General features: G+C 40.7%; 1 protein-coding gene across 1 annotated transcript in view; it reads left to right on the forward strand.

Annotated features, from left to right (window-relative positions):
* Positions 1–21,530, forward strand: part of banp (BTG3 associated nuclear protein) — a 34,515-nt gene extending 12,985 nt beyond the window's left edge. The window contains exons 10-12 of the mRNA XM_079223282.1: positions 538–582; positions 16,820–16,960; positions 20,148–21,530. Of these exons, the coding sequence (XP_079079408.1) occupies positions 538–582; positions 16,820–16,960; positions 20,148–20,264 (303 nt within the window). The 3' untranslated portion in view covers positions 20,265–21,530. The remainder of the gene's footprint in view (positions 1–537; positions 583–16,819; positions 16,961–20,147) is intronic.
* The last annotated feature ends 5,391 nt before the right edge of the window (positions 21,531–26,921 follow it).

Here is a 26,921-nt window from a genome sequence, read left to right on the forward strand (position 1 = left end):
ACAGCATTTGATATATACATGAATTACAATTAACAAGAGAAAACAATTAAAAATTTGGGTTGTCTAAATATGGCTTATACGATGCCCTCTCTTATGTGGTCTTGTAAACGTCACTGTGGGTGTTCAAAGTCTTTACGATGGTCATTGCATCTTAATTAGGCTGCGATAGGCTTGTGCCTTTGTGAATGGATTTCTATTGTTGTTTACAAAAGTATTTTTATAGTTAGAAATTACACAATCGTTGACGAATATACAAGGACATTGCCTCCACTTCTCACTCTTGTCATCATGTTTAAAAACTTGATTTAGAGAGTTCAGTTTACCACCTTTTAATGGCTGATGTCACACTGGAACAATGCAGGTTTTTTACTAATCTGTTGCCCATGCAGATTAGTGTGAATAGGAGGGCAAAGAAATGGACAAGATGTATAATCTTTAAGACTCGATGTTTGGTAGTTGAAATGGCTAAATTATTATATGTATCAGTGTATATTATATGGCATCAGGCCTTTGACGTGACTTGTCTCTCTATTTCAGGGAAATCTCCAGATCCACCAGGTACATGTTGGTCAGGATGGACAGGTAAGAACACGTTCACAATTAACTAATTAGGAGTCACAATACATAAATTAATCCATGCTGTAGACCAGGGGTCGGCTCCGGAGCCCCATGCAACTTTCCAGCCCCTGTGATGCCGCAAAAAATAAAGAAAGAAAGCAGTTTTATTATATAAAGCAGTCGCTGTCAAGCGTATTCCCCTGCAGGTAATATCAATGGATCTTTTTTTTTAAGGCACAGAGAAAAATAGAGAGTTTAATTCGACATGGATTTAATTTGCTTTCACTGCCAGCGATGCTGGCTTGCCTGTATGCTTGATATGTGGTGAGAAATTGAATTTTGAAAGAAACTTCCAGAACAAGCACACAGCATTTGGATAGCCGACCCCCGCTGTAGATGATTAAGCACAAAAGTGATGCAAATATGTGCTTTAAGTAAAACAAATACTTCAAAAACAAAGGCAGGATAGCAGCAATGGTCGATGTGTGTTGTTTTGTGACACAGAATATCAGCCACTTATTTATGTTTCAATATCAGAATATTAATTATTTTACGAAACTGTAGTGATACTGTTTCTTTGCCTCTCTTCATACCTTACAACCTTAAAGTTGTGGTTCTGGGAAAAAACACGTGACTTACTTTTTTGCTGAATCTGTTGGCACCGTGATTCTACAATTTCTTCTTTTTTAGCTGTTTTGAGTATTGTCCGATACTTACTGAGTACAGATCTGATTAATTAATAGGCTGTATGCTTCTAGGTGGATCTGAATCAGACTTTACTTTAAGTTCAACTTAAGAAATTAATATAACAAATAAATACAGAGATATACATTCATTTAATTCTTATTTATTATTAAAATAATACATTGTACACCAGCAAATAATTAGAAACATGCAACCTCACAGCCGACACTCAATGGTTTTGTGTCCTCCAAGTGTCGATGTCTCTGTCCAGTTTTCTCCCCTCCTTCATCTCTTTCTTGGATGTTTTGGACCAAGGGCCCTTCCTGTTTCTCTGTTCTTTCCGCTGATATCCAAGCGAGTCTCGATCAAAGCAGAGCCGGCCTGTATGACCGCATATGGACGCCTGCAGACCAACACATAATTTCACATTCATGAATTCATCATGTTTGTCAAAAAGCAAGACTTTAGGGAAGGAAGTTATTTCTCACGCTGCCCATCTGGTGGTTAAACTGTTTTGTGTTATTTTGTTAGGACAGGTGTTTTTATGTAACAGCCAGGAGAGTTTTTTTCTCTCCTTCTAATATATGAATGGAGGCTACACGTATTTATTGTTGGGGTCATTATAAGTACTACACAGTATTATTTTTCTTTTAAAGTTGATTAATTCTACATGACACCCTAAGAAACTTACCGACAATATTTATTATATGACTTATTTATTACCCTTAAACAATTGTGGTTCTCGCAAGGCATGGCATTGGCCAATCAAATACTTTCAACCTTTCATTCCAGGTATTGTACTTTGAACCATTCTACTCCGATTGTCGAAACAGTGCATACAATGATTGTCGCCATGATTCTTTTCCAGAGCTGTAAAACTCTCTTATTTCATAGTCTCACTAGTTCCTTAAACATCAGGCCTCCACCACCCTTGAGTTTGAAGACACAGTAAGATCACATTACTTCTTGTGTCCAACTCTTGGAGTAAAAATGGTCGCAAATTGGTCAAAATAAGTCTACAGCCTCAAATACAGACTTTATGAGTTATATTTGCCACCTTGTTAGCTCAGTCACATGTACTCCACTCATAATTAAAGCCTAGTTTATGGTTCTCCGTCACGTCGACGGCGTACCTACGCCGTCGACGTGACGCCGTCGTTGAGCATTCGAATTTCTGCGTCGAGGGACCGCGTTGCTCTGCAATTAACCGCCATGCCGCCAGGGGGGTGTGTCTGTGTGGCTGTGTGGTTACAGGAGTTACAGCCGAATTCCGGTCACAGTAAACAATGGCGACCAAGTTGGAGCGGCTGCATTAAAGTTGGAGCTCATCAATATTGAAGAGCAAATGCTTATATTGCAAATGTTGAACGCCGTCGACCTGACGGAGAACCATAAACTAGGCTTAAGAAATGTCTGGCATGAATTCGAGGCAGAATAAGAAGAATGCAATTTTGTCATAGCTATTATTCCAGTTAGGAGACTAAAGAGGCTTAAGAGTGAAGTAACAATCTATTTTTTCCCTCAGTAATAGTTTTGTCAAGATACCAAAATTATGACTTTGATACATCAGGAATTACACAACATGGAACATTTTCTTTTAAGAATAAAAAAAAAATCTACTCATTAAAAACGTACATGGTAATCAGTAATCTGATATTCCCTATGCAAGCGTTTATGGGATTTCTTTGATAGTTTACTTTCTATTTGCAACCAGATAGCATTCATTAAACGGGGTTTAATGAGCTCTTAATCAGACCAGATTTAATAAGCCCCGAACACAATAAAAGCGACTGTTGCGTGTGTTTTTAAGGGCATGTATTGACTTAAATGACTGCACGTTAAAGCGCTATGAGGGGCGTCAAACTGCTTTGACGTCCGTACTTCAATCTTGTTTTGATTTTGAAATGTTAAGGACCCACGACCAAAGCTGTTTGTTTTTTCTGCAGCCACAGTGCCAATTTGGAGATATCTAAACAGATTTTTTTTTTCTCTTAAAGAAATTAATTATTTTGTATAGTTGCTACAAGGAACTTTCGTTTCTTGTATTAACAAGGTGACGGTCTTTCACCTCATGGCACCGATGACATTAGTAAGAAAAGCTATATAGAAATAGCCAATCTTCTGGCTGATGATCTTTATTACTTATGTGAGTCATAGAGAGGCATCTGTTTAGTACGCGGAGAGTGGTTTTGCAGCACGGGAGACGGTGAGGGGCTTCCAAAACAAACACTTAGATTCAGATCTGTGAGAAGTTTGATGACCTTAAAACTTGCTGAAACCAGGAAGATGCCCTTGAATGCGCCGTGTAGTGTCGAAGCGGTGTTTGTGAAGAGACTGTCACTCAAACCGATCGACTACTTTTCTTTTCCTTCCGTTTAATGTTGCTGAGACAGATGGTCATATAATACTTGAACATGCTTTTTGGTGGGTTATGTGTCGAAATACAGGAGATTTTTGGACGGATTAAGATATAATGACGCATCGGTAAATCTGTAATTTTCGTGAAAAAACGTGACCTGCTCCGGTATACCATGAAACAATACTCATGAAGTAATGGCGTACTTTGTTCACATATCGACAGTAAAGTGATTACAATTACTTTACTTCATAAGAAATTACTGGACCTCCATCCCTGCACTTGAAAAAATAATCGTCACCCCTTCTATGCAGTATGTCAACATTTGGTTTGGAGAAGGAGTTATTAACCACTCACCGTCGGGAATCAAGTGATCAACACTATATTTCATAATCTGATTAAGATTTCAATCATCCAATTCACTCATTGGTAAAAGCATTGCAGGCTATATGTGTGCTGCAGGGGCATTTCTAGGATTCAAAATCCATTGTTTCAGACAGTTCATAGATTGGTTCAATCAGAAAGAGTGTGATTTTGCTCTGTAGTTTTGCTTGCATTCAGTATATGATAAAACAAGAGACAGAATTTCATGGTCATAGTGAACTTTGACAACACAAATATGAACTTTTCTCAAGTAAAGAGAGAAATAATGTTCCTGCTTGAACTAGTTAAGTGTCAAATATACCATTCAATAGAAGTAAAAAAAACAAAACATGAATAACAAAAATTAAAAAACTCATTTCAAGTACATCTTAATTATCGAATGATAAATATTGTATGATGGGCTGAAATGGAAGGCACCCAAGGCATTCACTATAATCAAGTAAAACTGTGATTGCAATGTACAGAGAAAAACACTATAGGACATAGGCATTGGAGGCAGATACAAAAATACACAAAAATAGCTAGCTTAGTGTTAACATAGCCCACTACAATGTTCCCCTTCTTTTGCCTCAAGTAACCCTAAATGTAAGCAGGTAACAATCGTTAACAACTACAGATAGCCACATTCTCTAACTACCTGTACTTACATTCCCTTCGTGCATCATGTACGTTGAGCTAAACTCCTCGGCTATAATCCTGCTGTCATTGACGAGAGACGTTCCTTGGCAGAGTGAGAAAGCCAGCGCAGCAGCCTCCCCAAGGTCCTAGTGCCCACGTTTATGTCATTAAGCATGATGATAGGCTCTTGGATTGTAATTTGAAGGTTGAGAAAATATACAAACCAGAATGCACGCACATATGTAGCATGTTAGCCCCCTAAAAAGGCCTAACGAGGCCCCTGGTGTTCTGGCACGCTGGAGATGTGTGAATGCATCTGCTTTATATGAGTTTTTGTTAGTGTGTGTGTGTGTGTGTGTGTGTGTGTGTGTGTGTGTGTGTGTGTGTGTGTGTTCACTTAATTGAGGTAGTCACCACACATACCCCCGCTGCTTCTCTGTCTCACACTCTGTCACACACATGCCTGCTTGTATCCTTGAATGACCCACTCGCTTAGCCTGATGGCAGCGTTCCTCTCAGTCTCTCTAGGATTTTGACAAGAGTTGGGTTTAGATTATATTCTTATCAGTTCAGAGTACATAAGAGTACAACTTCATCACTTCTAGCGGTGCTTTATGGTATAAGGCAATGGTTCTCAAACTTTTTCTGTCGGGCCCCACTTTGGAGGAAGAAAAACGTTCGGGCCCCACCGCCCCAACAAAATTGTAACAAAATGGTCCAACTTTTTGTGACTCCTCCCTCTGTGCTTTTTCAAATAGTAGAATAAAGAAAATTACAATCCCTTTCATGTAAACCAGATCGCTCCATCAGACAAAAACTAATACCATGTGCAATCACTTTGTTAGAACTTTATTTGCATTGTTCTATCTGTGCAAAAAATAACTAATATTTGGCAAAAAAAATACTTATTGTAGCTCCAAATAACCTGTTTTGCACTGAATATATTTTCAAGATAATAACAATAACGTTCAACCTGTGCAAAACAAAATGAGTGCAGATGTGTGAGCATCAGGTTGTATCAGTATTAGTGGCTGCAGTGAGCTGCTTTCCTCTACAAATGCTTTTTAAATGAGATGGTAGATTTGATACGGCTCTTAATTCATGCTCAATGTTGAGCTTAGACCTGTATTCTGTTTTGAGAGACGCAGCAGCAGAAAAGGCTTTTAGCAAAACGCCAAGAATCGGCGTGTCGCGCAATCGTAACCTGTTAACGGCATAACGTAAAAATTTCCATGAAAGTACAGGCATTTCTCCATGTATTTATTAATGACGTGTTATGTCCGTGTTACTTTGTACATTTGTACTATGTAAAGTTATGATGTTCATGGAGAGTGTTCGTCCTGAAACCACAAGGTAGCCGGTTCATCCCTGTTCTCCCCATAGTTTCATGTTGAAGTGTCCTTGAGCAAGACACTGAAGCCCCAGAGCTTCACAGCAGCACACTGCTCCTTAATTACTACGGGTGGGTAAAATGCAGAGAATAATTTCCCCACTGTGATATTAATAAAGGATTACATAAAAATAAAAAAATTATAAAAATATATATATTTTTTAATTTTATATATATAAAAAAAACAGCATCACCCCGCGCCCCACCTGTATTACCTCCGCGCCCCACTAGAGGGTCGTGCCCCACAGTTTGAGAACCACTGGTATAAGGTATGCTACTTGAAACCGCAGTGTGGAATTCGTATGGGCATTAGTTCCTTTCAGATAGAGACCAAAGGATGCAAGAACAAAAAGCAGCACGAAGGCCTCTATTCCCTCGGTGGTGTTTAGGAGCCTAGTCCAATAAAAACTCTTTTCTTTTTAGCTCATATTTTGATTGGGTCTGTAAAATGATATGAGTGCATTGCCTAAACAAACACAGTGACTTATTCTTTAAACTTTATGTTACAGGTCAAGCTTTTCACACACATGCAGCAATACACTACAGTGGCAGCGTCTCCTCATTTGTATATTCTCATGGAGCAGAGCGCGGCCGCTTCTTCCGTCGGCTCTTAAATCTGATGAACCCCAGAACTTGCACGCAGACACTTGAGGGAACTGGGGCCTAAACAAGTATGATGTTAGTAATAGCACTTATTTAATGAGATAAATCACTTTGACCAGATATGGTCACACACAAATGCCATATTATGTCTCTATCGTGATTGGTGTAGTGTATCTTGGAGCAGCATTGGTTAGGAACCTCAGACAAAGACATAACAGTTCACTTAAACCTGATGTGTGTTTTCTTACATGTCTAATGGATAAATAGGTTATGTATGATGTCACAGATTTTGTAATATGGCATTGTTATTGTGTGACCTCTCATTTCCTGGACAAAATCTCCAATTATGGTGTCATTGAGAAGATAAGTCTAAATCTAGAATCTTCATTATGGAAGCAGATTAGTAATTCCCTCCACTGATTTTCTTTACTTGGGTACGGGACATTAATCGTTTAATTACTTGTGTACATGCCTTTAAAAAAAAACTAAACGCATAGTGTGAGTCTTCCTCTCAAAGCTGTCATTACATTGTCAACAGAGTAGAAACAGACTGTCCCGTATACATATGCTACTTTTCCTCAACAAGAATGGCTTTGGATGCTGGAAAATATAATTTGATATTTTTTATAAGGCTGCCACTTGCTGTGTTCAATTCTCTATAATGTGTTCACAGGTCTGTTCCATGTTACTCTTATGGTGCTTTTTTATGTAATCAGAAGTGTGGTATTTTCTCTTTGATTACATTTCTGATTATACAATTAATTGTGTTTTTTGGCAATACACTCAGCATTAAGACCTTATTTTTGATGGAAACAAATGGGGTGTTGTCATGCATTATAATTACAATTAGTGCTGCACGGACTAGAATGCATTTCTAAATTTTGTCCCTGTGTGCTTGTTTCATCAGGAAATAAATACATTTTGAAATCACTCATTAAGGAAAAAACTGAAAGTGATAGTCTTCATTCTTTTGCTCACAGCTCATTAGTTGTGTGTCAGTGTATGAGTAAATCATGCTGTCCAGTAAGTTAACTGGTTATACTCGAGCTTTGATTGCTATTGCATAATGCTCCAGAATTAACTTAAAACAAGATTATTATGGCGAGCTGGCAGCTCACAGCTAATTTTGCTAACAGTGCAAACAAACAATGGCAAAAGTGTTGACAGAGCTAACCGTGTTAACCTGAGGGGGAACACGAGTTAGGACGCCGTTATCAGCTGTCACCGCCGCATGAGAGCAGTGCAAAGTGACGGGCCATGAGCGTACCAGGGGGGCCACGCTCACATGCGCTCACATGTAGTAAAAGCACGTGTGGCCGGGCCAGCTATGTAAACACAGGGGGGAGGAGCTCAGATAACAACACACACAGAAGGAGAGGGACGTCAATCTCCGCTTAGGTAGACATTATGCCACGACAAAAAATATAACCATCAAACACCAATACTTCTATCATTATATGATAAAGAGATGTGTGTCACCTGGAGATTGGGAATGAACCCAAGAAAAAGTCATACAATTGTTTTTCTTAGCATTAGGAATGAACTTGAGCCCATGTAGTGAGATGTTCCTTGACTGACCCTTCTGTGTGCTCTCTGTCCACCTATCATGCTCTATATTGTCACCAGAGATTTACTGCATGCAGTGAACTGCGCAATGTGCTTCATGCATCCCACTATTCACTTTTATTTGTTTGTCTAACTGCTCATGCACATATGAAATCTGTGTAGATCAGCTGTAGATGTTTCTGTATTCACTTCTACGTCAGCCTGTGCCCACTTAGCCCTGAACTTAGTGCAGCTGTGCCAGCTGAAAATCTGAACAAAATTGGATCCAAACCTTTTCCGAAAGCTTATAAAACCACTTTCATGCAGACATAAGAGAAGGCAAACTCAAGAAACTATAACATAATAAGTCTTTTACTGAACTCCCTGTCTGTCATAGCCTCTTATCTAGTGCCATTCTCTCTGTGTTGGGATCCCACCCTGCAATGATGCAGACCAAATGGAGGATTGGAAGATGAAAGGAGTGACTGATGAGGAGGAGGGTAGATAGAAAAAAAGGCGGGGGAGAGGAAAGCCAAAAAGGGACACGGTCTGGAAGAGATGTTTTGTCTCGTTAGGTGGCGGTGCCCTTTACTAGCTCACGTGCCAACAATGGCCTCTGATGCCTCCCCTTTTCCCTGACCCATCTTTGCTGTCACTCTTCTTTGTAAATATGTGAAAACAGAAAAGAAGCTAAAATAATGTAAAAATACAACCTCCATAGGATTGACAAATCCACTGTTGAGTGAGCTCACAGTTTTCACAGAACTCTCCCTGTCAGTTAACTGTAAACCAATTGTTGTGTCAGTCCGAGAAATCCAGCAAATCTCAAGAGACCGCTATAAAGCCATGCCAAACTTACTGATCGTGTCATCTGACTGCGTCATGAATCAATAAGGGCCTCAAGCCCCTCATCTGGGGGCTTTAGATGTGATTGTCAAGAATCTGAAGACAGTCCTCCCCTCCCACTTCACTTCCTTTCCTAAATTGAACCTCTGCCACCCCTTCCTGTCAACACATGCTGTGGTGCATCTGTCGGACACTCCTATGGGGCATCTTTATGGTCGGTGTGGGAACTGTGTCCACAGATCCAGTCCAGAAGCAGGATAAATACAGGCAGTATATTATGTAAGAGTGATGGTGCACCGAGGGAGAAGGACATGTCAATGAGTTGACGAAGGAGAGGATGAGGAAAAAGAAAAGGGAGAGAATTGAGTGAGGTAATAAAGATGAAGAGGAAATGGATTAATGAGAGACATCTACTTTTCAATGTCTGTTGTTGGTTAGCCTTTGTCAACGTCCGGTGTTCTACAGCAGTATCTCTCAAATTGTCGCGTACACAAAAAGCAGATGCTGGAACAATCCGTAAGGTTAACCTCAGAATCAGGGTGTGATTTGTCCTGGAATCGCATTGCTGGCCCGTAGCCCGAGTTACTCAGTTGTCCTTTTTCGCTCTCTGCTCAAGAATGGGGTTTCCAATATGGACGGGGGTTGTTGGGATTCCTGTCATTTGAGAGGAGGGTAAAATGAGATGAAAAGATACAAACGAGATGTTTTATGACCAATGTTTACAGTAAGTGAGATGTACGTAAGCAGTCAAGGATTTAGAGGTCTCGTGGTGGATCCTGTTTCAAAGGAGTAGTGGTCTGCTTTGTGTCCTTGTGTCACCGTGGCCCGGAGATAAAGGGCCACAGATCAGGGAAACTGTTCTGAGTGTGTGTGCGTATGTGTTTATAACTCAGCATTTTAGAGCAGTGCAGAGGAGGGTACCCCCAGTGGTGTTGTCTTTTTTCTTTGTGGGCAGAGCCATGGGTTGCTGGGGTGTGTGAGTAAGAGGGAACAGATGTTACAGAAGAGTTTCAACGTGACTCACCACCGGCACGGACGGGATGCAGTCCTGCCTCTCTCAGTCCGAGGACCCCAGTGCTCATTATCCATCAGTTTCAACTCCAGCAGGAACTCTTAGAGCAAGAATTAGTGGATTTCTGGGTTAATTATAACCTGGTTAAGGTAGTACATCTGTCATGTAAACAATTTAATCAGAATAGTTGATACATAATATGAATAAACATTATTTGATTAAGATTACTCATCAGTCTTTCCAATGACTCCTGGCATGTACAATTTCTGATTTCCATATTATTATGTTTGTGTGCACATGCACTACAAAAATGTGAGTGAAGTGAATGAAACCTAGTATGTTTGGGGGGGGGGCGAGCATGGGGGAACCATAAAACGGCTTAAATCAACTGCAACCAAAGGTGTTTTGTAAAATCTAGACTACACATTCTTCTGAACATTAACATGACTATTAAATAATTATGCCAGAGAAAGCACAAGCCAGATGGTTGAGATGGAAGCTTCTTGAGAGAGACTCCTCTGAATAGTTTGTTTTTAGTTTTTTCTATTTTACCAGTTCTGGCAAGTTTACAGGCAGCAGTAAAAGTGATTTTATCGGATGTGATGTCTCAGTCAAAGAGTCCAGTGTGCTATGTGCTGATGTAAGATGACATTGACATGTCTTTCAAGGCGTATCTGAGACTTGATGTAGAACTGTTCATGACTGCTGTGTATCAAGGGTGCCGATTTCCGGACTCACGGAGTCCTCATCAAGGGAGATTGTTTGGAAGTTTGAGTGCTTAAAAGGTCAGTCTTGGGTCACATGTACATGTTAAGTCTTGAAATCTAATTTCCAAAGCATCTTCCTTTTGGTTTTGGATATTCAAAAGGACGTGCCAGAATCATGAATATAATCGGACCTTTCACTTCAGTTGTGTCAGTAAAATGGCATTTAATTTAAGAAATATCTTTGTCATTGTGCATGTATAGTTTCTTTCTCAATATATAAAATTACTTGTCCAGGTGGGTATTTTGTGCAGTGTGATTTTCTTTTTTTTTTTTTTTTTTTTTTTTTTTTTAGTTGAGGTTTACAACATGTGTATATCATTTCCTCTGGCTCCATCAAATTAAACAGAATTAATTGGAAACACGATAAAGTCATCATTCTAAATCAGGAGATCACAGACATTGTACAACATTTCGTTGTCAATTAGGCCGGCTAAGTTCACAAAAAACCTTCAATAGAAGTTCCTTTTTTTTCTTTATTTTAAGGGGGATTGACTCTTTATAATGGCTGTTATTTGTGTCATCAGTCCCCTTTTGATTTGCTGGTTCTGGATAAGAATTCAAGTCAAGCTGGTTTTGTCATAAAACATCCCTGAGTCCTGTCTGAATCGGACTCCCAGTGTTCTGGTGGGAGTTGCAGAGCAAAGGATGCAAGGGAGGATTTGAGTGGATGCAGGTGTTGAGCTCTGGTGTAGTAACAGTGTCAGCGTGTGGGTGGAGATGGGAAGCAGTTAGCCAGGTTACAAGGTCAGGGGTCTTGCAAGACATAAGGATTCCTAATACGGATGTATTTCAAAGAATAGTGTGTGGACAGGAGATGGATATATCAGTAATGTACGGTTATTACACTTGTCAGAAATCGGACCTACAACTGCAAATAAGTGACAGAATTCACAAATCATGAGTGGAAAAAAAGCAAAATACTTTTTGGCTTTTATTTCAGCTCCTGACAAAATTTTGATTTGTATCACAAGTCCACTTTTGTCTATTCAATCATCTTATGAGCTGAGGACCAGCTGAAAGCAGAATATTCCTCAGACTCGGAGGTAAAATAAAAATAGTTCATGCTTGCAGTCAGACATATTCAGGCCAATGTGTTCATTTTCCCAGTCTACACTAAACATCACTCAGTCCACCACTGTGTCTATGGGCATCTTTACAGCCAAGTCGCAGCCAAGCCGGAGCACCCCTCCCTCCTCTATCCCACCGACCCACCCAGAGCTAATGTTTCTACTTGGACATCTGTCCACGGTTGGCAGTTGCAGATGTTGTTGCCGGCTGTGAAGCTGAGAGGAAGTTCCAGCCACTCCATAGTCCAAATGTTTCTTTTTTCATTTCCCTGTTTTGGTTGTTTTTTTTGTTTTCAGATCTGATAGAAGAGGAGCTATTCCTCCGGGGATGATAGGAACCATATTTGTGTGGCTCTCTTTTTGTAGAGCACAGAAACCCCTGCCTTTTGTGTATGGATTCTTGACTCAAAAGGCTAAAAGGAGGATCTTGTGTTATTGGGGATTCCAGTGTACGTTGATTGCAGCTAGGGTGAAACAAAATCTTTGAAAACATATTCTGACACAAACACACACATGCACACTAAGCAGTTCACTCGTAGTATCATCCGATTCACAGCTGAGTTTAACTGAGACCTCCTGTGAAACTGAGACACATAGAATGTGCTTTGTGGAAACATTTTCTGATTGATGAATGAGACTGTTACCAATTGTTGCATCTCCAAACAACCCATACTTTCTTAAAGCCCTCTTTATTCAAGTTTAACTAGTTTTACGTGAAAGGAGAGAAAGTACATTTAAAAAAATCTTTCGACAAGCACAGACGAGGTATGGGCAACAAAGCCTCGTTTATCCAGTTGGTTATTGTCTTTCAGTCTTGGAATTAAGAATCTTTTTTTGCATTATGCAGCTGTTGTTGTTCATGTTTGTGTCTTTGCTCTCACATTGCTGTGTTTCCTTAGTGTCCTGGATCCATTACTGAAAGCATTACAGCATCAGCAAAAGATTTATTTTGTTCTTTCCCTATTTTCTCAAGGCCATGGCAGATATAAATCCTGCAGAGAATTTAAGATACTCTTGATTGTTCAGCGCTCTTCTCTCCAATACTGTGCTGCAGTATTAAAGCCCTTTAATCTTGCTTGTGGTGGCCAGTCAGCCGGAGCTGATTATTTAAGGGTCCCAGTCCCTAAAACTTTGAGATCAACAGTCACTAATCCACTTAAGATCTGCTGATAGGCGCCGTTTCTGACAAATTGAGCCCACTACGTCGAATCTAATATATTGGTCTGCATTTTATGTGAGTCATACCCGTTTTTAAGCGATCAAGGCAAAGTTTCCTAATGTCGGGGGACTTGTCTGCTCCAAGAAAAAGCCCCTCAAACATTTTTCCACCTTATTGTCTAATTTATTAGTTTTCTACTAACGATCTTGTTCTGTTCAAGCAGACTAACTTTGTACCTCATAAAACATTTCCTCGGGGTAATTCTGAGATTATTCTTGTTTTTGCGTCATTACCAAACGTCATTTTTTTGTGTCGATTATGTGGTATTTGCTGGATGAGGAGTAATTACCATCACTACTCTCACAATCATGTAATGGTACTCAATAGTGTTTTGTTTGAGCTTCTAACCTTGTCGCAATTATTGACAACAAATCAAGAATTTATATCTATAGAGGAAATCATTATACTACAAGACTGGAATTTATTTCTGAGTAAACTTTCCTTGCATCTTCTGTGAAATTGATGTACATTTATTGAGGGTAGATTTAGCTTCAGATTGTTTCTGACTGAGTCACACTTAAATTCCAAGCATGACAGTAAAACATCCAAATAGTGGAGAGGAGTTGCTCTGACCGAGCCAGTCGTGGGACAGGATGTGGACCCGAGAAGTTCCTGTGTAATTGCTGTCGAGATCTCACACACCGTTCCAACTCTGTAAATGCTTTTCTGAGCCTTCGTGCGCTGCTCCTCACAGCTGAGAATGCAAACCGCTCGCAAATGGAGGTTGAGAATCTAATTGAATTAGACAAGTGTTTAAGATCTCAAGTATCAAACATAGAATCTCTTAAAGTGTACACTTAGGGTACAGACACATGATCATGCTCGAGTTTCTTCACACATATGTTCACATACACACGACTGCAGACAGATGCACACTTGGCAAAAGCTGGGCTTAACTCCTAATAAGAGAACAGTGTGATGAAGTGTGGGGGATAAGGATGGATCTCTGTGGATGTCTGCCGTGAAGAAACACTTGACAGCTGGCAATACATTTGGGTTCTCACTGACTGAGCATTGTTTTCATGGATTTAGGGTCTTTGGGATGATCCTTTTTTTGAAGTATAAATACAATAGTTTGACATTTTGGGAACTACATGTATTCACTGTTGCCAGGGGATAGTTAGCGCAGTTAGCTGTTTCGGCCTGCTCCATGTCTTTATGCTAAATTGAGCTAACTGGCTCCAGCTTCATACATAAGAGTGGTATCAGTCTTCTCTTTTTAACTTTCTGGATGAAAGCAAATAAACTGTTTTTCCCCGACTACATTGAACTTTTCTTATTAACCCTCCAGGCTAATGTTCTAAATGATCAGGAATGTTTCATGGGTCCTCAACTCAAACAGTGATTCATTTAACCGAGCACAAACAGTCTTTTGCTGTGTTAAGAGTCTAGCTCACTCAGCCTCAATCCATGTCTGTGCTTGAAGAGTCCCGGTGGCAGACTTCTAACACTAATCGCTTCCATCGGGCCGACCGGGCCTGGCACATTCTGGCGATGAGGCGGCAGATTTTGTGGTCAAACTGGTAAAGCCTCTTCGATGACGAGTCAAGTCGGCGGGTTGAGGGGGGGGTTAACTAAACCTTTGGGTCCCGTCAGCAACTCAGAACTTCAAAGCAAAGGTTGGGCTGGGGGTTGGGATGCAGTGTGGGATTCTGGGATTGTAAGGGTTAGGGGGCAACAAACAACATCTGTAATTGAGGTTTGTGAGGTTTGGGTTTTTCTGCAGGCTTGCATATTCTCCCTTGAATGTTAATGTCTGTTGAGCGTGTCCCAGCCGGTCCCAGTACCAACTGCAGCTGGAAGAGGACTGAGCTGGAGACCTCATATGACATTGCAAAGAAAGCACACAAAGACAACATGTATATGAAACCTGCCAGACAGAAGACAATGAAAGAGGCCTGTGTTCAGTCCAAGGCCTTGAAACTGGGAAAAAATATGAATGAGGCCGTGCTGTGAAGCTCAGAAAACAGCAGCGAGCATAATGCGACTAATGCAGCTAATGAAACGGAGAAGAAGCCACTGGCTGGACACGAATCGGGTCGATAGGTGTTGTGCCCACATGGTTGACAAATTAGTGAAAGAAAATGTCAGCAGTGAGGGAGTATTACAAGGTCTTGGAGAAAGATCAGAGAATAATGTTGTATTCTGTATGAAAAACACAAGAGGTGAAAGGTAGCTCAGCTCTAATTATTTTTCTAATATCTTTTACATTTGATTATATTTCAAGGTTATATTGTTTTAAGGTCAATGCTCGTACATGTTGGTTATAACAGGCAGTTTGTGCAGCTACGCCTGGGTTGTAAACCAGTGAGATCTTAATCAACATTGTCTGTTTTTAATAATTTCTTCTATATAATTGAAAAAGCCATCTGATTAAAGGCTTTTAAACTTTTTGCAAAAAGAGTGCCTCGGTTCTTCCCTCTTTTTTTTTTTTTAATATTAATGTTCCCTGCCAAAGAGCACCTTCCCTACATTTCAAGCAGTGTGGACCTACTTTTTGTGTACGTTTTATTTAGGTTTCACAAAACCCTCTGTTTTTGAGCGCTAAACAAGTACTGAAAAATCTCTTAAAAAATAGTAATATTATAATTTTATATGTATATTTATTATTGTTTTTTAATTTGTAATGAGATGTTAAATTACTTTAAAATATTGCAGAGAGTTAGTTTTATAATGAAGATGTCTTTGTTTCTCTTTCAAAAGAAGGAGAATAGATAACAAAAACTAATTCAATGACAACATCTGCATCTGACAAAGGCCAAATTGTTATTTTAAACAGAATTTCACAATCAGTGCAAGCAAAAAGCACAAGACTGACTGAATGTTTCCCTCCTTTCATCTTTGTCTGTGTTGACAGGGGGATTGTATGTTCATGTGCATGTTTGTTGTCAAATGGAAGTTATGCTGTCCAAAGTAATAGCAGTACTCGCTAATCCCAGAGCATGTGTGTGTGCATACACTTGTACAAGGTCACACACATGGTGCCCTTTGTGTGTTTGTGGTTGTAGTCTATCGATAGGAATAGCCTTAACAAACTATAGGAATAACCTACAACACTCTGCAGCTGCACTGCACTTCTCTGTAATTAGTCCGTCAGAACCACAGAGCCCTAATGTCGCCTGGCTGACTTTCAACACTTCGGGAGATTAGGGTCCCCTGCGAGGTCTCACTCTCCGTTCTCCGCCAATTTATTTTCCTTTTTGCCTAAATAGGACTGAAACTAAATGAATCCAAATAAAAATGAATCCTAGCTAGCGTATCATGTTATGGAGCCGAGGAAAAAAATCTTGTAAAATGATAATTGAATTGAATGGACCATGAAGTTCCTCCAACTCGATATAGGAAGAGCGGACGGGATGAGAAGTAGCGAAACAGCAGGACTGACATTTTTATTTACGTCACTGAGATACCGCCACATGACTCTTTCCTTGCCACAAAGTGTCTTGGTGTGTTTGTGAGACACTGATGGCTGTAATCAATAAAAGAACAATAAACACAGATCAGATGGGACATAAATAAGCCTTTCTGCTGTTTGTTTTTATCTTCTTGTTTCCACGGGGGTGTGCTGGAGATCATGGCAGAGCCAGCCTGATTGAAGCTTCTTTAACTTAGCTGGATGAAACTAATGAGGGGGGGTCTCATTTGTAAATATTACACTTTTATGTGGAAACGTGAACAGATTGATTGATTGATTGATTGATCTTTTTGAGAATGGACTGAAAACATCAGTTTTGGTTGACTATTCTTTTGTCCTCTCTTATCTGTCCTAGGTGCTACGTGGGGCTCAGCTCATAGCGGTGGCATCAGCTGATGGCGGGGCCACAGCCGTAGAGGGCTCCCCCCTTCCTCCTGACATCCAAGTGCAGTACGTCCAACTAGCCCCCGTCGCAGATCACACAGCTGCCGAACAGGTAAAGCAACACACACAAATGCAAACTCTTCCAGGCTCTGGCACACGTGTACACATATGTTTGTAACTGGGTAGCGTTCCAAGTGCCAGAGTATGCATCTATTGTCTGAGCTAAAACAGACCATGGTACTAAATCAGTCCAGCAGTTTGTTTTTTAAGCAGTCCATAATAAATAACGGGTCCCCACTTCTTTCCCTCAGTCTGTAATACATACTGTAGATCAGGAATCAGTCCTTCAGTGATACCATCTGTGCTCTACACCCAGAAGATACAAGTCCCAGGATGTCAGGGTTTTATTCACACTCTGGTTTGTAGAAGTAACAGAGAGAAACTGAACTGTACACTCAGTGTTATGGGTTCTACTCAGGAAAATGTCCTTTTATTCATATAAACAATATATATAATAATATATAATAGTCTTTTCCCCAACAATTGTTTGTATTAATGACTCAACCAGAAGAGTATCATGTCCATGACATAGAACGGCTGATTTAGTGAAAAATAAATTCTTTTACAGTTGAAAAAAGCACAACAGAGTGGCCACTCGTGACCTAAAGTATGAAAAAGTATATATTTACAGTACACATGTTTTCTTCCCTTGTATAATTTCTCTTTTTGAGAAATGAAGGGCTGACTGGCAGCCAAAGGTTTCTGGTTATTTGGGCTGACACCTGCCTTCTTTCGTGCCATACTGGTTTCATCAGCTTTATAATGAGGCAGAATATATCCTGTAATATTTCATTCATAATTACTGTAATGTTATAATGGAAATATGCGTGCAATTTAGCTGAACTACTTGCAGGTATTATGGGTCTGCTTTTCCCCTGTTGTCGGAATTGTGCTCAAATCAAATACACTCAGCTTTCAGTCATTATGATGAGTGTTTAGAAAAACAGTAATTTAACAAAATAAAGTGGAGTGTTAAAAGGAGAAGAGTAGTAATTGTCAGATATGCCTAAAATCCCTTCATGATTGAGCTTTTTGAGAAACACGCCACGTGTGGAATCAGGTTGGAGCACAGACACACGGCGTCGTGGTCTTTGAAGTGGTCGCTTTAACTGCAAGGAATATAAAAGAACCACCCTCTTCCATTGTTGTATCTTCTTGTTTCCCCCAAAATATATTACATATCACATTTTCTTACCCTCTAGTCCTGATGTGAGTCTTTGTTGTGTTGTTATCATATAAACTTTAAATGATTTTAGCTGTGTAAAATACCAGCCGTACATGTCTCCTGAACTGGATCTCCCTGCAGACAGTCAAGCACTAGGTTTGGGGATTTTCAAGTTGAAACGTAGCTCTCTCAGTGAGACGCGGTCTTGTTGTCCTTCTGTTGTCTGTAGTTGTCTAGGTAATTGGTTCTCTGCCCCTGTGAGCGCAGAGGTGATTAAAGCATCCTATATTGATACATTTTATTGTGTGTGGATCATACACAAACTGATAAACTCCAGCAAACATGCAAAATGATTGCCGCCCCATACACTGCATTCCAAGGTCTGTTCTCCATGTTTCTCAGCGCAGCGAGCAATCAGGCTGTTTGTTTACACAACTGATTCGTGAGAATGTTTTTTTTTCCTCCTCCTAAAGTTTGATTGTGCTCTGATCTTGACAGAAATCAACAAAGTAGGCAGAAGTCTGATCACTCATCAGCATTCTGTTCAATGGAGTTTGGGTTGGAGTTTCAGAAAGGGCGCTGGGACATGCTCAAGGACAGAATGAAACCACTTGTTAACAACATGGTGTTTATTGCTCAAACTATATTTAAACTCATCAAAAGCAGATTTCAGTGCCAAAATGATGTTGAGTGCATAGATGCATCCAGTATGTTCAAGGAGACTTTTCTTTTAATTTGCCTTAAAGGACTTAACAGAGTAAACTTTACCTTGATCAATCCCAGCAATAATCAATACATCAACAACATATGTTTGCAAACAATTAAAACATGTAATGGATTGGAGTGGGGGTGAAAATGAAGACGCAGCATTTAGTAGCCTATGTGGCCCGTCTGGTACAGGGTGGGTTATTATCACAGTTGGGTTTCAATGTCCCTAAGTGTACACGTTGCTGGCTTTCAGTTCAAAGTTCAAAGGAAGGTTAGCGCTGTTCTTTTTCTCCCTTTTCTGAAAAGCGTTGAATCATGTGAATTGCTCTCATCTGTTTCCATACATATGGTAGCATTTATACAAGTTCTTGACAAATTACTTAGGCTTTTGTATGTATTTATCTCTGCATTTTTTTCATTCTTTATTTAATAGTTTTCATTACCCAAAGTAGATGAAGTAGGGGGCAACACATGTAAGGATATTTTGGCATCCCATTGGGGATTTCTGCGAGTTGGTGCTAATCTTTAGATGCAACTTTGTTTATCGCCAGCTCAGGTCTAAAGTTAGGGTCACAGAGCCCTAACAGCCTGGTCCAACCACAAAGCAATGGATCTATTATCTACAAGTATTTACAAATGGGGAACTAGACTTGACAGTTCCATATGTCCAATGTTTCAAGTTCTCAATGAAAAACATTGATCGAGTATGTGTTTTACTTAGCCTCTTTACCGCCGGTGGTCACAGTGTGTCAGCCTCATGTGTTGTTGCGTTGTGCGGCTGCTGTGCAGCTGTGCTCCATTCAATGCTGTTCAATGCTCCATTCTGCGAGGGAGGATTACATTCTGCAGGTGTGTTTGAGGGAACCTCTGGCGTGCATTTGAGGAAGGAGTGAGTCATTCTTCATGGTCATCATCCAGGACTGAGTCATGAACCTCTCATCTTTTGAGGGTTTTTTACCAACACAATACCTCGCTCTGTCTGACACCGACTACAGAGACAGCCAGAGAGCATTAAAATACAAATAGCTCATCGCTTGTCAAGTCTCTCCTCACCTGTCACTCAACCTCTTTTCTCGTTCTTTCCACCGACTGTCTTCCTCTTTCTTCTCTCTGATACATCTCTCCCCTAATCTCTCTTGTCATTCCTTTGCGCCCCTTCTATCTTTTGTCCGTCCACTGTGGTCATCTCCCCCAATGACACAAGGTGCTATAGTATGGGTCCTCTGCATCTGTTACTTCACAGGAAACACACTTGTATTGCAGTCTTTTCAAAATGACTCTGATTAGCTGCAGCAGGATGCAACGTCAGATCTCAAAGTCTTCCCAATTATCACCTTTTCCCTCTCCTCTTTTCCATGTGTTGCAGGCTGCAGAGCTGGCCCCGGCCCTGCAGGCGGACATGGAGGTGAAAGAGGCCATCCAGGGGACCATCCAGGGAGAGAACGGCGAAGTGGTCCAGATCGTCACCTCTGTGGCCACCTGAGAGCCCCTACTGGTTCAACACAACCCAGAACTCTGCTCCACAGCATGGCCCGATGAGTCTCAGAGGTCGACAAATGCACACAGTCTGACAAGCAATTGAGTCAGAAAGCATTTTTAATAAGTACTGAAGGTTACTGATAAAAAAAAAAAACGGGGAAGAATTTTTCTGGCTTTTTGTTTTCTCCTGCAATCTCCTCAGTCCATTGCCAACCAGATGTCTCAATGTGGAACTGTTCGCAGAAACTTGAAAAGACTATGATAATCCAAAATCCATTGTGGTTTTACCGGTGTTTGCATCACCAGAAGGTCATGGCCCACTGCAGGAGACACAGCGGGATTCTTGTCTATCCACGGAGGATGCTACTTACGCAGACCATCAGCCTGCCACTTCATCACACATGCTTGTTTACATCAACTTGAAAAATAGTGGAGATGAGCCGCTTGTCGAATCCCAAAACCCCCATGAGGGCTTTTTGGAATCCCTGAATCCCACCCCTCACAACCAGTACTGCACTCCCTTTCTCGTCGTGTCTTGTCACGTGGACTGCAGTGGAAAGTAGATGTAGCTGAGCACGGCTTCTCTTGGTTGTGATTAATTTGGTTTCCTGTCACTCCCCTTGATTCAGTCCATACTCTTATCTCCCAGCTGTCAGCCTTGCCTTCCTTTACTTTGCTCTTCTTGTTTTCATATTGCTTTAGCCACACAGCATTGTTTGTTTGTTTCATTTATCTAATTGTAACATGCTGACATGTTTGGGGAGCTTTAATTTTGGAGGTAGAAGACCATGTAATAGAAGAGCTGGTGCCAGTGGCAGGCAGGACAAGTTGCTTGTAGAAAACCAAGGAAACCTTGAAGTTGTTTATTCACCCCCAGTTTTGTCTCTGTGAAAGATACATTATTGTGAATAAAACATGTTTGTGTTTGCCATAAAAGTTTGTTTTTATTTTATTTTCTCTCTGTATTTTCTCGTCAACCGTAGTCAAAAATGTCTAAGACATGAATTTGCTGTCATCCACTACAAATAGACAATTGAAGAGAGCGTGGATTGACAGTTTGGTTTTGAGGTCTTGTTACATGTTGAGCTAATTTATTGTTATATGTATCATGTCAACTGCAATAACCACAGGATTAGCCTACTGTACAGTCAGCAATCATGTAAGCTAAGCTTTTACATGGTCTCCACAAGGTTTTCTTCAAAAGACATATGAATATGTTAGCCTCATTATAGAAATGTCTGTACTGTAATTACATTTCTTCAAAATCCACTCTGCATGGTTATGTTTTTTCTGTCAGTAAAAACACATGTTGTGATACTCCGCTGATGATGAATATCCCTGCAGTCCACAGTAAAAGAGATAAGCGAGACACTCTGAGGCTGTGCTGGTTTGGGGAAGGTTCCCATGCTCGGTGTGATGTAATGGTGTATTTTGGAGTTGAGGGGAAGGAACCGGGCGACAAAATGAACTTGATAGAACAACATCCACAGTCTTGGCTGCTTCCTCTTGTCCCTCTCCGGCTCTCTTACGTACTCCTCTTCTCCCACTCAACTTGTGTTTTCCTCTTTCTCCTTGGGAAGCTGTGTCCATTTAAATTCCCTTTATTATTATACACTTAGTTGGGCTGAAATTTACTGGGATAGAGCGTTGGGTCCATCCTTTAAAAAAATAATCTTGTTAAAGAAATGTTGGCTCGGACAACGGTCTCTCCCCCCAGTGACCCGTCTATTAAATCATGGACTTGGAAAGGAGCCGACTCTTCACTTTTACAACCCTGGGCTCCATCCAGGAGCTGAAGTGGTTACCATGGTGACGGCCCCAGTCTCTGGCTGCCTCTGAGATAACCTGGTGAAAACAGAAATGAGGGATAGATGGAGAGATGAGATTGTTTGGAAGCGGGCTGCTTGTTTGAGGAGAAGGAGTGGAGTGATGGACAGAGACCAGACGGTGTATCTTTCCTTCTCTCAGCAGCTCTGTGTTCTCCTGCTCAGCTGGCATCTGCTTCAAAATGCCAGCACCAACCTCTGCTACTCGCCCGGCTTTTTCCTTTGGCTGCAAGATCTCCCCTGCTTTTTTTTTTAAACAAGGCTGGCGGAGTTATCTCAGGATGTGTAAAAGATGAGTGAACATATCTGTTGTAGCAAAAATGTCCAAACATGCAACTCTCTTGGATCATAAATCAGCAATTGTTAATCTCGGGGAAACAAAGCTCGCGACAGCCAGATTTTATTTGTCACGTATAGCAGCTGAAAGACTACACCAGAACAGTGATGTCAGTTAGTGTAAACTTTGTTTTTCCTTCTTATTTACTGAATGTTTGAAAAGGTCACAATAGAGGCATGCAAACTTTGAAGAAACATCTCTGTTGTCTGATTGTTTCCTGTTTCCTGTAGCTTTATAGAAAGAAAGTGATGGGATTCTCGATGTATGTTTGGCTCCATTCTTAAATTAGACCGCAGCAAGTAAGGTGAAGCCTCGCTACTTGGCTGTTTCATGCATCGTAAAATGGAAAGGGAGTGCTGGATGTTGAAAGTCCAAAAATTGTAGCTTTATACGATCAATAATTTAACTGTCGTCTGGGTTATGCAATAAACAATGACAAGCTACTTAGAAGATCTTTCACAGGCATCCATAGAGGCAATTTCTTCAAATTTGGTATTCAAGGATGAACTGATTAGATTTTGTTGGTCAAAGGTCGAGGTCGCTTCACTATATCTCCGGATTGCCTAAAAGATTTGGTTCAAACGTCTTCTGTCCCTTCGTGAAGAGGGCGTCAGTGTTGAGGTACCAGTCCAGTTCTTTATTGATTTTGTCCTCAAGATACTTGCATGAGTCCACCCTCTTCATTTCCTCGTCCTGGATGACAACCAGGACAGGGGTCCTCCTGTTCCTCTGGTAGTCCACCACAAGCTCAGTGCCTTTGCTCTTGATTGTTGCACCATGTGAAAAAAGCTCACCAGTTCTCAAGTGAAAACAGCATGTTTCTCACTGTAAATGATTCTCAGCAACCATGCATGTCGATATAGTGATAACTTCCATTTCATCTAACAATGAAAATAAAACATTTTATTTACTTCCTTCAAAGTCTTTACAACATTTGTGTTATAATTCTGGACAGTAACGATGTAATGCAATCACAAGGCGGTAATATATGTATTTCTTCCAAATGCATAAATCAGCAAACAAGAATGTTTAGCTCTCCCCCCAAAAAACACACACACACAATTAAGACTCCTTTTGAGTATTTGACTAAAACTTTAAACTTAAAATACTTGGAAAGTATCTTCTTTATTTTGACAGAGAAGCTTACTCTAACTACTATTTTAAGTAACTGTATTAGTTATCACCCACATAAGTAAATGGTTCAAAAAACAGAGGCAGAAGAGTACAAGGGTGTAAAATACTGTACATTATGTACTAATATTTACGTATCTTATATCTGCTGCAATAACTATTTGTGTAAATACATGATATCCTCTCCTCATTAGCTCCCTCGTAATTTCCATTACCTGTGACATTGGCCCTGTATCATCTAGCGCGAGGCGTTTAAAGACCCATGCATGCGCTCAATATTGTTAATAATATCATCTGGAAAACGCAGCGAGACTTATCTAAATTTCCATTTAGAGTCTTTTAACCGAGGCTTCAAATATATAAATGATAATTAAATCGGAACCAGCAGGGAATTCCTTGACTCGAGAAGTATTAAAACGTGAGGACAGCCTTCGCGGAGTGCAGCTGAAGCTGCGTGGATGGGAGGAGGTTCTCCCTCAGTGTCGGGACCAGATGTGAGAGGAGGGGGACAAACTCATCCAGACTGCGGCTCCGAAACGCTTCCTGGTCAACGAGTTTGATAACAAACAAACGGTTTAAGTTGACAGCTCGGACCTTTTGATTGAATGCTTCTAATTTGGCGTCGAAGGGTAAGTTGACCATGTTATTGTCCGTCTGTAAAAGCGCATTACGTCGATGAACTGGAGGTGACCTTAAGACGTCACGAGGTGCTTCCTGATCTCTGACGCGCTCTCCACGACGTTTTCTTTTGCATTTGCGCCTTTAAACCATTCCGACTGAGTCCTAAAGTTTTGGCAGACTTTGCACAGTCCTCCTGCTCACAATGTGACAGCTTACCAAAAGTCTCAATGCGAAGAATGAAGCAGGTGCATCATGCCAAGAAGGACCCTTAACCACGTGGTAATATACATAGACGTGTTTGAAGAGCACACTTCATATCTTACAGGCAATGAGGCGGAAAAGTCACCGTATTAGTTCCTGTTTTCCATGCAACGTCATTGACTGTGGCCCTCGTTTGGGAAACACTACCTACACAAAGCTTAAGAGGTATGGGAGCCTAACTTTTTTGTAAACTTCCAAACAAGACATAATCTGATTTATTTGAAGGGTGTATTAACCACTGTCTGTTGTGTAAATGTGGGAGGGTTTAGAGTGTATGTCTTAGATACGTGGCCATGCTCTTTTTGTAGCCTAGGTCCCATCAACATCAATCGCACTTGCAGATATTAGGTGTCTAAACCAGAGGCATGTTTACAACGTATACTGGGGTCTGTTTGAACAAGTGACTGTCACATATTTTGTTAGCATTCAATCCCATAATAAGTTATTGAGAGTCAACGGTTTACTGTCCGCTGCAGGGAGCTTAATAAGATCACCACCGCCTCTTTCCATTTGACGAGACTCGTGGGAAGACATTAATACCTCTGCAGCTTGATGATGAATAGCAAGCTACATCTGCAGGAAGCACACTGACTTGATTGTCAATACCTGGAATACAGTGTGCATCTTTTTCCTCAGTTATGTCCTTATCGTGGAATGCTTTTTGGCAAATGGCAGATGGCAACTCACTGAAAAATCCAGATTGATAACGTCTGTGTAAATATGCATCAGGGTAAGGATGACTTAGTTTAAAAGACATGTATTGTTTGCACAGTAAAGGTCAGTGACGGACATGACTGCATCTTGCAGTGTATTTTTGTTCACACTTTGTGAGCTTTAACCTGCCAGAATGGCCCTTTTTGTTTTCAGAGACATTTGGGGAGCGAAGAGAGGCCGTCCCGTTTGGACCGAGGCCGAGCCTTATTCCATGGGAGAACGACTGCTTGTTTGTTAACGCCAGAAAGCTCTCACGTGATGAAAGGGAACTCCAATTTTCTTTTTATTGAGCCTAAGTGTAAGTGCTCTGAGACAGGCTGTGTTTGATTTACCTCCTCTTATCTTTGTTATGGTTATAAATATAATTATGCCAGATGTGGCATGCGGTACAAGGCTTTGTCTGGAGCCATAAACGGTTGATAACTCGGGGCATGTTTTCCTCCAGGCCAACCGTACCAGAAGGTCAGCCCAGGAAAACAAGGACTCAGAGGTTTCTGGATCTGTTGAACACCAGTGTCTGATACTGCATCCCACCATCTCTGGTTATATTCATACAATATCCGAATTCAAGAGCATCTGTGTGCAAAGGCTGACTGGCTAACATTTATTTAAGTTTGTTTGAGTGTATGGACATCTGTGTTTTATTGTATTTACGAGGCTTCATAAAATGAGCTCCTGGCCTCTTATTGTTACATTAGCATACAGCAGAGACTCTGCTTGTCTGATTCTGGGGTATGTGCCCTGTACTTTGTGCAGAGTATCAGGTCAAGCCATTTGCTAGCTCCCCTGATGCCAGCCTGCAAGAGACAGCCTGCTACCAAAGTCACGAGAGGACAAGAGACTAAGCCCTGTTTAGTATTTAAACACGTCTCTGGCTAGACAGGCTGAATGACAGCAGCATGAAGAGATGATGAGTTTTTACATTCATAAAGCCCAGACACGGAGAGACCAGCACGATGGGACTGAGTCAGCACGTACGACTCAAGCACTCAAGTGTTGGGATATGATAAAGACCCTTTTTCTGACGTTGAGGTGGTTTAGGGAGTGTACTAGAGAATGTTTGGATGGAAAGATGGGTTGAGACAGATTTTAATGGGGTAAAAGAAATACACAAGGAGATAAGGAGGAGGACAGGTTAAGATTACAACTTGATTTCCAGTTTCCAGCAACCATCACACATCTTGTGTGTATACCACTGATGACAGGTGTTTGCTTAACAGTTGACAGATGTTTAGCATATAAATACTTTCATAAGAGCAAGTTAACTACTACAATTCTCTGTCAAACTAATGCCGCCACAGTCATTGTCAGCTAACTAACATAGAAAATGCAAGCTGGAAAATCATTTATTCATCCGTTGATGGGATTTTCCCTTGGGTTGCCATCGACATGATCAATTGAAAGGATCATTTTCTGCATCTTAACTCGTATCTATGGGCCAGCTCAGTGTGCTTTTTTATAAATGAATTGTTTCTTATCTTTTGTCATAGTGTCAAGTGGAAAGTGAGAGGAGAGATGGGCAGGAGAGTGGGAGCAGGAGATAAAAATGAGAAATTTGAGTATGCTCACAAGAAGGAAGTCTGGTTCTATTTGTTACATATTGCATTGGTCTGATAAAGTGTCTTTCTATTTCAATTATGTTTGAAAAAGTGGGGTCATACTTTGTATTATAAGGAGTAGACATCACTCTTAGTGGTGCGAATACCAGCTCCGATATCTGGTTTCTTTAAGAATGTTGTATTATGGTTTGTTTGTAGCTTTAACATTGCTA

Source organism: Taurulus bubalis, assembly GCF_910589615.1.
Source record: "Taurulus bubalis genome assembly, chromosome: 9".
NCBI classification, from domain to species: Eukaryota; Metazoa; Chordata; class Actinopteri; order Perciformes; family Cottidae; genus Taurulus; species Taurulus bubalis.